This window comes from Mauremys mutica, chromosome 7 (assembly GCF_020497125.1).
Source record: "Mauremys mutica isolate MM-2020 ecotype Southern chromosome 7, ASM2049712v1, whole genome shotgun sequence".
Taxonomy (NCBI): Eukaryota; Metazoa; Chordata; order Testudines; family Geoemydidae; genus Mauremys; species Mauremys mutica.
Window position 1 is genome coordinate 248,641 of NC_059078.1, and position 13,994 is coordinate 262,634.

At 50.4% G+C, this 13,994-nt stretch overlaps 1 protein-coding gene across 7 annotated transcripts in view; it reads left to right on the plus strand.

Annotated features, from left to right (window-relative positions):
- PLXNB1 (plexin B1) overlaps positions 1-13,994 on the plus strand; it is a 211,147-nt gene that overhangs the window by 94,521 nt on the left and 102,632 nt on the right. For 6 of the 7 annotated variants that reach the window (XM_045023174.1, XM_045023178.1, XM_045023180.1 and 3 more), the window contains one exon: positions 3,870-4,052. The exons of the other annotated variant lie outside the window; for it this stretch is intronic. In XM_045023174.1, coding sequence (XP_044879109.1) covers positions 3,870-4,052 — 183 coding nt within the window. The remainder of the gene's footprint in view (positions 1-3,869; positions 4,053-13,994) is intronic. 7 annotated transcript variants of the gene reach the window in all.

Below are 13,994 nucleotides of genomic sequence, written 5' to 3' on the forward strand. Positions count from 1 at the left end.
GGAAGGATGTGGTAGCAAAGTACAGGAAAGATGCCAGTGACTGTGAGGACAGGAGGGACGAACATGAGGAGAGGAAAGACGCTCGAGATGAGAGGTGGCGACAGCAAGATCTGAGGTGGCGGGATGCAACTCTGGGGCTGCTGTGTGATCAAACTGACATGCTCCGGCGTCCGGTGGAGCTTCAGGAACAACAGCAGGATCACAGAGTGCCGCTGCAGCCCCTGTATAACCACCCTCCCCCCTCACCATGTTCCTTAGCCTCCTCACCCACCAGATGACTAAGAACGTGTGGGGGGAGGCTCCGTGCACCCGCCCATTCCACCCCAGTGGACAGCCCAACCAAAAGGCTGTCATTATTTTGAAATTTTTTTACTGGCCTTTTCCTTCCCTCCTATCCTCCTCCCAAACCCCAGCTGGGCTACCTTGTCAGTTCTCTCCCTCTTTTTATAATTAATTAATAAAGAATACATGATTTTTAAACGAGAGTGACTTTATTTCCTTAGGAAGTAAGTGGTAATCGAAGGGTGAGGGTGGGTGGCTTACAGGGAATGAGTCAATCAAGGGGCGGGGGGGGTTCATCAAGGAGAAACAAACACAGCAGTCACACCGTACCCTGGCCCGTGATGAAACTGGTTTTTAAAGCTTCTCTGATGCGCACCGCTCCCTGGTGTGCTCTTCTAATCGCCCTGGTGTCTGGCTGTGCATAATCAGCGGCCAGGTGATTTGCCTCAGCCTCCCACCCCGCCATAAAGGTCTCCCCCTTACTCTCACAGAGATTGTGGAGCACACAGCAAGTAGCAATAACAAAGGGGACATTGGTTTGGCTGAGGTCTGAGCGAGTCAGCAATGTGCGCCAGCGCGCCTTTAAATGGCCAAATGCACATTCTACCACCATTCTGCACTTGCTCAGCCTGTAGTTGAACAACTCCTGACTACTGTCCAGGCTGCCTGTGTATGGCTTCATGAGCCATGGCATCAAGGGGTAGGCTGGGTACCCCAGGATAACGACTGGCATTTCAACATCCCCAACTGTTATTTTCTGGTCTGGGAAGTAATTCCCTTGCTGCAGCCATTTAAACAGAGTAGTGTTATTTCGCCCATCCTATTTCTTGTGGTTATAGACTGGGTGATGCGGAAAGCCACCGAAGATAGGCCAAGAGGGATCACATGGGGACCCTCTGGTCATATTGAAGATTGTGACTTTGCGGATGACATCGCCCTGATTTCAAGCTCTCAGATGGACCTCCAAGAGAAGACTGATAGAGTAGGTAGAGCAGCAAGGTGCGTGGGACTTAATATCCACGCCGGTAAGAGCAAAACAATGAAAGTAAAAACAGCCAGCTCGATGAAGACAGTAGTATGTGACGTAGAATTGGAGGAGGTGAACGATTTTAAATATCTTGGTAGTTACATATCGGCTGATAGTAATATTCAGAAGGAGATATCTACCAGAATCGGTCTTGCAGCAACTGCATTCTATAGACTTCAGAACATTTGGAGGTCGGCCATCTTGCAAATGAAAACCAAGGTAGAGATCTACAGGTCGAACGTCCGCTCTGTGTTGCTTTATGCGGCGGAAACATGGAGGACCAACAAGAAGATAGAAAGTCGGCTTCGGGGTTTTGAAGGAAGGTGTCTTAGGCGAATTCTTAACATACACTGGCCGCAGCGTATCACCAATGTTGAAGTGAGCCGATTAACGGGCATTAACAACATAGTGGATGAAGCCAAACAACGAAGATGGAGATGGTTGGGGCATGTGTTGAGAATGGGTGCTAATAGACACCCTCATATTGCCCTACGATGGACACCACAAGGAAGAAGGAGGAGAGGTAGACCATTGGGGACGTGGCGAAGGACCATTGAAGAGGAAATGAAAGGCATGGGAATGAAGTGGGATGAAATTTGCTGCCTCGCTCAAGAACGAAATGAATGGAGGAGAATGGTTGACGCCTTATGCTCCACTGGGAGTGAATAAGAGGAAGAGAGTGTTCCTGAAGACGCGAGCGTCATGAACCCTTCCCGGCCATCCCACGTGGATGTTGGTGAAACATCCCTTGTGATCCACCAGTGCTTGCAGCACCATTGAAAAGTATCCCTTGCGGTTTATGTACTGGGTGCCCTGGTGCTCCAGTGCCAAGATAGGGATATGGATTCCATCTGTCGCCCCACCACAGTTAGGGAATCCCATTGCAGCAAAGCCATCCACTATGACCTGCACATTTCCCAGAGTCACTACCTTTCGTAGCAGCAGCTTAATGATTGCTTTGGCTACTTGCATCACAGCAGCCCCCACAGTAGATTTGCCCACTCCAAATTGATTCCCGACTGACCGGTAGCTGTCTGGCGTTGCAAGCTTCCAGAAGGCTATCGCCACTTGCTTCTCAACTGTGAGGGCTGCTCTCATCTTGGTATTTTGGCGTTTCAGGGCAGGGGAAAACAAGTCACAAAGTTCCATGAAAGTGCCCTTACACATGCGAAAGTTTCGCAGCCACTGGGAATCGTCCCACACCTGCAACACTATGTGGTCCCACCAGTCTGTGCTTGTTTCCCGGGCCCAAAATCGGCGTTCCATGACTAGAACCTGCCCCATTACCAGCATGATCTCCAAAGCGCAGTGGCCCGCGGTTTGAGAGAATTCTTTGTCTATGTCCTCATTACTCTCGTCGCCGCGCTGCCGTAGCCGCCGCCTCCTCGCCTGGTTTTGCAAATCCTGGTTCAGCATAGACTGCATGAGAATGCGCGAGGTGTTTACAACGTCCATGATTGCTGTCTTGAGCTGAGCAGGCTCCATGGTTGCCGTGCTATGGCATCTGCACAGTTCACCCAGGAAAAAAGGCGCGAAATGGTTGTCTCCTACTTGCACGGAGGGAGGGGTGAGGCTGTACCCAGAACCACCCGCGACAATGTTTTTTGCCCCATCAGGCACTGGGATCTCAACCCAGAATTCCAAGGGGCGGGGGAGACTGCGGGAACTATGGGATAGCTATGGGATAGCTACCCACAGTGCAATGTTCCGGAAATCGACACTAGCCGAATTAATGTGCTTAGTGTGGCAGCGTGCACTCAACTTTATACAATCTGTTTTAAAAAAACGGTTTCTGTAAAATCGGAATAATCCTGTAGTGTAGACATACCCCTAGTTACCATCACTTGGGGAGGTGGAGTTCCTACACCAATGGAAAAGTCCCTTCCATTTGGTGTAGTCTGCATTGTGCCAATATAGCTACAGTGCCATAGTTTTGCCAGTATAGTCCCCTAGTGTAGACTTAAAAAGTAATGTACAATTAGGGCATTCAGACAGTCTTCACTCTGCCTTGCAATGATTCCAAGAGGGGGAAGTATGTATGAAAAAAGTCTTTAAGAAAATCAGTTTAATCTAAACTCACCTGCAAGATGATAGCACAGCATCTCCTAGAAACACACTGGGGTGGTGTTTCAGAATTGTCTCAGTAAAAACTTCTCTGTCCTGAATTTCCAGCACCTAGGTGTGTCTCTCAAGTATTTACCTAAGCCACAGGTCTGAGTACTAGGAGACCTAGATTCTTCTGCAAAGGAATAAAGTGCTTGGGACGATCCAGTATCTGTTGAGGGGGAGTGATGTCTGCACTTGGCCTCAAACTGTCACTGATTGACAGTCAGGTCTTGGGTTTATCCCTTAACCTCTCTGTGCCTCACCTTCCTTTGTAAAGTGGGGATAGTACTGATCTGCCTCCAAGGGGATTTAAGGCTCAATTAATTTACATTTGGAATGCACACTGAGATGCCTGGGTGGAAGGGGATAGGGAGGGCAAAGGAGTAATAGATGTTAAAGATCCTGGTTTCCTTTTTGGAATGGTCTCTCCTTTCTTCTTTCCTTCCCCACAAAGGACACTTTGGACGCGTACCCCTGCGGCTCGGACCACACCCCCAGTCCTATGGCCAGTCGGGTGCCTCTTGAAACAGCCCCCATCCTGGAGAAGCCGGAAGCCCGTCTGACTGCTGTGGCCGTGAATGTGGAAGATGGCCACACCATTGCTTTTCTGGGGGACAGCAGAGGCCAACTGCACAAGGTAGGAGTTGGCTTGGACAGGCAGCACGAAGAAAAGGCATTCTTCTTCGAGTGCTGTCCCTGTGGGTGCTCCACTGTAGGTGACGGTGCGTCCCGGTGCTGTCGATCGGAGATTTTCGGTAGCAGTGCCTGGTTGGGGTGCACGCACCCAGGTGGTATCTCCCGTCCAGTTGGACTCTTCCAGGGTGCGTGCGCCCCACACCCTCCTCAGTTCCTTCTCAACTGTCCTCGGCTGAAGACGGGACTCGGGGCAGTGCTACCTTCTCTTCCCTGATTTCTATGGAAAACATAGAAATAGTTATTAATTAATTCCCAGTTGTTTCCCTTCCTTTAGTATAGTTACATAGTTACTTAGTAAAAAAAAACCCTCAGGCTTGTCTCCTCTTGAGACACTTTCCTCGCCTATCTCAAACTCATAATGCCAGGAGCTTCAGGCTTCAAGAAATGCATCTCCTGTCAGGACTCCATGCCACGGTCAGATGGTCACTCCCAGTGTGTAAAGTGCCTCGGGGACACCCACATCCCCACGAAGTGCCAACACTGTGCGAGCCTCAAAACAAGAGCTCGTCGTGACAGGGATCTGCGCCTCAAGATCATTATGATGGAGAAATCCCTGCAGCCACTGTCGGAGATGGGAAAAGTGGAACCCGCTCCCACACGCTCCCCAGCCAGATCAGATCCGGTGGGGAGCGTCGCTTCACCCTCCCTGGAGCGGAGGCACGAAGCACAAAAGTCTCACAAGCGAGACTCTAACAAGGGTAAGGGGTCTCCTGTGAGATCCCTACCCCCTCTGCTGACAGCGCGAAGTACTGCTGCTTCAGCCTCTTCACATGCCTCAGCTGCTGCTTTGACAGAGCTGACAGGCAGGGACCAGACTTCCCGCGCTGGGAAGCTACTTACTCGTCCAGTTCCCTCAGCGCCGCAAACGGCCGCGGCGCGGACTCCTCGTTCCTCCTCAGCAGCAAGGAACGCTACGGCACCGGCACCACATACCTCGGCACCAGCAACAGCCGCGGTGCCGACAGCGTAGTCAGCACCGGCACCAGGAACAGCCGCGCTGCTTTCAGCCTGGTCAATTTCAGCGCTGAAAGCAGCCGCGATCCCGCCAGCGCGCTCTGCCTCAGCAACAAAAATAGCAGCGGTGCCGACAGCGCGATCAGCCTCGGCACCGCGAAGACCGTCGGCACCCAGCCACTCTGTGACCCGTGCACCAGCAGCGGACCCCCTGCAGGGCACGTCAAAGCACAACTCTACAGGAAACTCTCTGTCACTCTCTCCTAGCAAAGAGCTAGAGCAGGGAGCAGACTTAGTTCAGCTTAAAGAGCAGGAAAAACAGCTGCTCACTCAAAGTTACCTTTTAGTGCCACCTGAGCCTCACTCTCCGCTCCTGGATGTGGATGACTCCTTCCTTGACTTGCCACTTTCTCCACCTGAACTGGCTTTCACCGACGGGGACCTTGAACTACAACAGCAAGCGGAGTTCTCCCCTCCTGCTTCTCCTCCACAGGCACCCATACCACCTCAGGTCACGCCTCAAGTTCAGCAGCCTCAGTTTCCCTATGTTGCCCCCCCGTGGATGATACCTGAGTTCTCCTACCCCAGGCCTTGGCCGCAGTGGTACCCCTGGCAGAATCCTCCTACCAATCATCTTCCTTCGGTACCTCAGTCTCCTGCTCCATCCACTTCCAGGGTGCCTGAGCCCCCTCCTGAGCCGGGGAGCTACGCACCATATCCTGACTCCCCTAACCCTAACTCTCCACCAGCCTCAGAGGAAGCCATCCTCCCTTCACCTCCACAAACCGTGGATGACTGCAAACAGTTCCAAGAACTCTTTAAGAGGGTTGCACTCAGCCAGGATATTCCCTTAGAAGAGGTTCAGGAGAAGCAACACAAACTCCTTAAGATCCTTCAACCGTCTGCGCCATCTAAAATCGCGCTCCCTATAAATGAAGCACTCATGGAGCCAGCTGACACTCTCTGGCAAACCCCAGCTTCTTTGGTACCAACCTGCAAGAAGGCTGAACATAAATACTACGTTCCTGCAAAGGACGCGGACTTCTTATTTTCTCATCCACTACCGAACTCCCTTGTCATCGATGCAGTTGCACAGAGGACCAAACAGTCACAATATCGACCCACCCCTCAAGACAAAGACCTTAAACGTCTTGATGTCCTCGGATGCAAGGTTTACACATCATCTACACTACAGTTCAGGATTGCTAACTATTCTGCCCTCCTCGCTAGTTATGATTTCGACAACTACAATAAGCTTTTCGAATTTGCCTCCTACATACCAGAGGACAGAAGAGCAGACTTCAAATCAATCCTGTCTGAGGGGCAACTGATCTCCAGAACGGCCCTACAGGCGTCTTTAGACACGGCGGACACAGCAGCCCGTACTACCGCAACTGCTGTGGTCATGCGCAGAACCTCATGGCTTTCTGCGTCCGGGATTCCTAAAGAACTCCAGACTAAAGTGGAGGATCTCCCCTTTGACAAGGACAAACTCTTCTCCCAAAAAACTGATGAACTCCTCCATACCATGAAGGATTCCAGAGCGACACTGCGCACCCTGGGCATTCAACCATCTCTCCCCAGGAGACAGCGATACCAACCCTACCAAAGACCACGCACACATCAGTACTATCGCCCTCAATCCAGACCATACGACACAACTAGGAATTGTACTAGACCACCCAAGCGCAGACAAAATCAAAATCAAGCCACCACCTTCCGTCCACAGGGCAATAAACAACAGTTTTGAAGCTTTGGTCGAGGGTCTGCACAACCACCCTTTGATTCCACCACTTACTTGCCCATTTGGCCACCGCCTCCAGTATTTCCAACGTGCCTGGCAGCGGATCACACAGGACCGCTGGGTCCTCGAAATAGTTCAGACCGGCTACTCCATCCCTTTTATATTCTACCCCCCTACCCTTTCCCCTTCCCCGTCCCTCTTCAGGGACCCCTCCCACGAGCAATTACTTCGCACAGAAGTGGCTCACCTTCTGCAACTAGGCGCAGTGGAACCTGTACCTCCGCAACACCAGGGGACAGGTTTCTACTCCCATTACTTTCTAACGCAGAAAAAGACCGGAGGATGGAGGCCTATATTAGATCTACGCCGACTGAACAAATTTGTGAGGACACAAAGATTCAAGATGGTCACTCTGGGCACAATAATACCCGCATTGGATCAAGGGGACTGGTTCACAGCCCTCGACCTACAAGACGCTTACTTCCACATATCGATTCATCCAGCTCACAGACGCTTCCTACGATTCACAATCGGTCAGGATCATTTCCAATACAGAGTTCTTCCTTTCGGACTCTCCACGGCTCCAAGAGTTTTCTCCAAGACCCTAGCTGTCGTAGTGGCTCACCTCCGCAAACATGGAGTCACATTTTTCCCCTGTCTGGACGATTGCCTCATCAAGGGCGACTCCTATGGCGACACACTTCAAGCCACGCATCTCGCCATCTCCCTCTTTCACAGCCTAGGCCTCCAAATAAACACCCAAAAATCCACCCTAGTAGCCACGCAACAGATAGAGTTCATTGGAGCTCATCTCGACTCAACCCAGAGCAAGGCCTCGCTCCCATACAACAGATTCCTGGCTATCACACAACTCATACGCACGCTCTCTACTCGTCCCAGGACGCAAGCAAGAATCTGCCTACAGCTCCTTGGCCACATGGCAGCTACCACCTTCGTGGTTCAACACGCCAGGCTACATATGAGATGCCTCCAGGGCTGGCTCAACTCCAGTTTCAAACCGAGCAGACATCAATTAGGGATGCTGTTAACTCCTCCTCCCAATGTTATAACTTCCCTACAATGGTGGACAAGTCCAGAAAACCTCTGTGCAGGGGTTCCCTTCGAGCAACGATCCCCAACGCTCATGCTCACCACAGATGCTTCCCTGATAGGTTGGGGAGCGCATCTAGGGGAACACAGGGCACAAGGCAGATGGTCTCCATCAGAGACGCATCTACATATAAATCTCCTAGAGCTCAGAGCAGTGAGGAGAGCATGCCTTCACTTTCTTCCCCTTATAAAGGACAAATACCTGCGAGTTTTAACAGACAACATAGCATGTATGTATTACATAAACAGACAGGGGGGTGCCAGATCACATTCCCTCTGCATGGAAGCCATTCGACTCTGGAATCGGTGCATACAACATCGAATACAGATCATCGCCTCCTATCTACCAGGCTGCCACAACACTACTGCCGATGCACTCAGCAGGCACTTCTCCACAGAACACGAGTGGGAACTGCACCCCACAGTACTCCAACACCTTTTCTCCCACTGGGGCACTCCATCAATAGATCTCTTTGCCACGACCCGAAATCGAAAATGCCCCCTGTTTTGCTCCAGGGCAGGACTCGGGACTGCATCCCCAGGGGATGCATTCCTCATTTCATGGAACAGTTACCTCCTGTACGCCTTCCCGCCCGCCTATCCCTCTACTACACAGGGTTATTCGGAAGATCGCGGACGACAAGGCCCAGGTCATCCTTATTGCCCCGGCTTGGCCAAGACAGACGTGGTACTCTTACCTTCTCCGCATGTCCTCCCATCACCCATGGGCTCTCCCCAACAGGCCAGACCTCCTTTACCAGGACAACGGGCGGGTCCTTCATCCCCAAGTCCAGAAGCTCCACCTCACGGCCTGGTTCCTTCATGGTTCCAAACCCATGAACTAGCCTGTTCCGAACAAGTCTTACATGTCCTCCTGCTCAGTAGGAGAGACTCCACCCGCAAAACCTACCTTCAGAAGTGGAAGCGCTTCGCTCTTTGGTGCTCACATAAACATTTAGCACCCAACAATGTGACCCTTCCTAACATTCTAGATTACCTCCTCGAACTGAAACGGGACGGACTTTCGCTTAGCTCCATCAAAGTGCACCTGGCAATGCTTACCACCTTCCACGAACTATTGGATGGGTACTCACTCTTTACACACCCCACCATTAAACACTTTCTCTCTGGCCTGCAAAATCTCTACCCTGAAATTCACACAACAGTGGCTACATGGAATCTTAACCTCGTTCTGCATGCTCTCATGAAACCTCCATTTGAGCCCTTGGCTACCTCCTCTGATCTCCATATGTCCATGAAGGTGGCTTTCCTAGTTGCCATAACGTCAGCAAGGAGAGTTGGAGAAATAAGTGCCTTGATGGCCCACCCTCCATACACAATCTTCTCCAAAGATAAAGTCACTTTGAGACCACATCCTCAATTTCTTCCTAAGGTGGTATCGACCTTCCACCTCAACCAACTTATATATTTACCAACTTTCTACCCCAAACCTCACAAAACGCCACAGGACGCAACCCTGCATACTCTCGACGTCAGGCAAGCAATTGCCTTTTATTTAGACAGGACTAAACCATTTCGCAAGTCTCCACGACTCTTTGTTTCAATTGCCGAAAGATCAAAAGGCACGGCTATATCTAAACAAAGTCTATCCAAGTGGATCTCTGACTGCATCAGATCCTGTTACCGTGCGAAGAATCTTCAACTGCCCGAAGGCATAAGAACTCATTCCACTAGAGCCATGTTGGCATCCATTGCCTTCCTACACAATGTTCCCATTCCCGATATCTGCAAAGCAGCTACATGGTCATCTGAACACACGTTTGCAAAACACTATGCTTTAACGCAAGACACCACGGCAGACACAATAGTAGGTCATACAGTACTATCTTCAGCACTTCCTCCCGTATCTCCAAAGTCCCGCCAACCGTAGTGGGTACTGCTATACATTCACCTAGAGTGGAGCACCCACAGGGACAGCACTCGAAGAAGAAGAGAAAGTTACTCACCTTGCAGTAACTGAGGTTCTTCGAGATGTGTCCCCCTGTGGGTGCTCCACTCCCCGCCCTCCTCCCCTCTACTTTGGAGTGCTGAGATACTCTCCACGGTAGAGAAGGAACTGAGGAGGGTGTGGGGCGCACGCACCCTGGAAGATTCCAACTGGATGGGAGATACCACCTGGGTGCGTGCGCCCCAACCAGGCACTGCTACCGAAAATCTCCGATCGACAGCGCCGGGACGCATCGTCACCTAGAGTGGAGCACCCACAGGGACACACATCTCGAAGAACCTTAGTTACTGCAAGGTGAGTAACTTTCTCTTACTGGTGAGGGTCAGGCGTGGAGTGGTGACAACTGAGGTGCTCCTATTGTGTGCCGGAGTCCTAAAAACAGAAGTGTCAGAACCCCAGAGGTCGTGGAAGCTCACTTGAATAGGGGTGGAGCTGAGGTACATATTGGGGCAGGAGGAGGCAGTGCAATGTCCTAGGAGGGTGCACAGGAGCAAAGGGGGCTAGAGGTAGTTGGGGGGAGGTGGGAGGATGATAGGGGGAGGAGGCCCAGAGGAGCAGGGGGTGACTCCCTGCATAGCCCATCCCACCCCTGCCTTCTCCCTATGTTTGCCTAGCTGGGGGCTCTGCTTTCTGGATGGCTTTTCTACCTAGCTCCCAACATCGCCCAACTCCAGTTCCGCCCTGGGCTCCTGGTGGATCTGGCCCCTAAGCTCACTTGCCTGGTCAGTTGTTATGCTTATAAGAAGCACATAGGATCTTTTTCAGGGGAAAAGGCAATACGCTGCACTTATTGGAGATACAACAATTAGCATATGCATTCAATCACACACACGTACACACACACACACACACGTACACACACACGTCCCTCCAGTTGATGTTATAGTTACCAATCCAGAGTCCAGATCAACCTAGTGTCCAGCTAGGTTGATCACGGGTAGAGAGGAGCCGGGTTCTGTCGGTTGCGACACGATGCTCTGGGGAAGTCGTGGCAGGATGAACCCAAAGTTTCATGGCAAAGCACCTTGTTTATATAGTGATCTTCCTTCATTGGGATCAATGAGCTTTGCACCATCATGCTGTAATCAATTGCTGTTTGACGAGTGCTTGTTTTCTTAAATTGTTCTTCTCATCCTTTATTTTGTTCTTTCATCAGTCTCTCAGGGAGTTACCCCATGCTGGTTTTGATCACAGCTATCTTGTCCCCATTGATAGGTGCCTGTCTCATCTTTTAGAGTTCTCAATCTGCTCTCCTCTGACATCTCAATAGGGGCATGTTGCAACCTCCCGGCGTCTTTCCATCCGTCCCTGATTCCTCCCTAGAACATCTGGTCCGGTGATGGCCTTCACACTTATCTTCTAACACACGCGTTCCTCATTCACACACAAAACCAGATTGATTTACACAAAGCATTTGAACAGGAACATCACATTGCAATGCAGGAGAAAACAATCATTGCATTCTTTTACTTATTTCAGAATGCTAAACCTACAACAAAATGGTGACCCTAAAGGTCTGTCACTGCCTTGAAATCAGCTTCAGACACAAGATTCTGGCTGATGCATCTTTACCTATGGCACACTAGGCCATTCCTTTCTGCTTTCAGAAAGGGTGGCTGGTAGGATATGGTCAAATCATACATCAATACATTTAATGCATGCTACATTATTATTCTTTATCCTTCATTCTAAATTATACAAAATACAAACATAAAATCCTACTACTACACAGCTACAGCATCCCAGGCTCTCTCTGTGCTGACCCATCTCTTGAGTGCCCCCTACCGGGGCCCAGCACCTGCTGGCTTGGAGGACTCTTTGCATCCAGGGAGGGGAGGGAACCCCCTGGCCCAGGACTGGAGCCCTCCACCAGCACTGGAATTGGGGCCCCATTCAACCCCTGCACAGAGGCTCGGAAGTGGTTAGAATGAGCAGAAGTAGCAGAACGCTGTTCCCATTCCCCAAAAGAGTGCGGGAATGGTATTCCAGAGCACTTCGGCAGGACTGGAACACTGTCCTATTTTGTGCCCATTGTTTCTTTATCTCTGGGAGGAAGCATGTGCTTGTGGTACACATCTTGGAGTTGGGATCTGGCTTTGGTTCCCAAATTTTCCACTGACTCCATAGGTGACATGTCACGTCTCTGTTCCTCAATTTCCTCCTCTGCAAATTGGGGACAATAATGCTGATCTACTTCACTGGAGCTTGGGAAAGACTGCAGAGAATCATAATTCCCAAAGTAGAACTGTTTAGTCACTCAGATCAATTATCGCGACAAACCTATAAGAAGACACTGAATTGTCCTGCCTCCCTGTGATGTTTGTCACTCACATGCCACAATCTATTACTACTAAGGGCTGAAACAACTTCTGTCTTGCCCATTCACCATTCCAGAGAAGTAAGTCTCTGCTGGATAGCAGTGCCATCTGATGGCTTGTGCTCAAACTCAGCATGCTCTCAATTAAGAATAAGTAAGGCTACAATTTAGTCCTGGGTATTTTTAGTAGAAGTCATGGACAGGTCACAGGCAATAAAAAACAATTCATGGCCTGTGACCTGTTTGTGACTTGTACTATAAATACCCCTGACTAAATCTTAGCTGGGGGGCTGCTGCTCGAGGGGGCGGAGGCCGAGGGGGGCACCTCTCGGAGATGGGGGCCCTGGGGCTAGTGGCACCAGCTGCGGGGGGCCGCTGAGCAGTGGCTGCTCTGGCCACCCCTGGGGCCGCTACTCAGGCAGTCCTTGGGGCCAGCTGAAGCAGCTGCTGCCCGGGGCTGCCTGAGCAGCAACCAGTGCAGCTGGCCACAGAGCCACTCCAGCAGTGGCCAGTGTGGCTGTCCCCAGGGCCGCCTGAGCAGCTGGCCCTGGGGCCAGCTGCTTGGCCGACCCCAGGGTTAGCCACACTGGCCACTGCAGAAAACCTGGAGGTTATGGAATGTCACGGAATACGTAACTTCCTTGACCTCCATGACTGACATGGATCCCTAAGAATAAGCAGAACTGCTTATACAAAACACATTTTTTGGTTATAATTTTCTCTGAGCCAGTACTGGTGCTACTCTGCAAGGCTTTTAAGAGTTGTACTCTACTCTTGCTTTAAACCTCTTCTTTGAGTGTCCATCTCTATGACTGCCACTGAGTGTTTGAGTCTGCCATATAAATACATAAATTTGTAACACACAGAAAAAGCCCTCTATCCTGGGCCTGAATCTAAAAATAATTACTCTTTTTTAAAAAAAAAAAAAAACCTTCATTTTCCCCAATCCACAAAATAACCCACCACCCCAACCCACCTGCAAATGCCAGTGATCTTTCTTAGGTATATGGCATCCATTACCATAGTATCTGAGCACCTGAGATCTCTAATGTGTTTATCCTCGCAATACTCCAGTGAGATAGTGTAATGCTATTATCCCATATTACAGTTGGGAAGCTGAGACATGGAGTGACTAAGGCCAAGACCCACAAATGACCCCCTTCCTAACAATGGAAAGAACCTGAATACCTTTGGGAATCTGGGCCCAAGTGACTTACACACAGTCATATAGGAGTTTGTGCAAGAGCAGGGAATTGACTCTGGGTTTCCTAAGTTCCAGGCTAGCATACTAACTACTCAGCCATCCTTTATCCCTTTTGTGTCTTGTATCACAACCGTCCTTGAATACATAGGTGAGGCCTTGGTTGCTGACAGGTTAGTGCAATCTGAGATCAGCCATGAGAATAAATTCCACATGGAGGCCCCTTACGGAGAATACCCTGCTGGCAGTTCCCTCTCTCTTATACCAACAGGACAACCATTCCGGTGCCTTTACTGGCCAGTTACAGCAGTATGTCTCTGTCTAGGTGCTTATATAGTCCTTCTGACCATGTCGTTAGAGCCTCCGAAACACGAATTGTTCCTCACAGAGCCCCTGAAATAAAGAATATTCCCCATTACATATGGAGAGCTGAGGCACAGAGTGATTTGCCTGAGGTCACACAGAGCCTGTGACAGAGCTTTGAACAGAACCCAGGTGTCCTGAGTTCCAGTCCAGAACCTTAACCACATGGTCATCCTTTCTCAATATAATATAACTTAAGACATTTAGGTCTCTATAGACCAAACT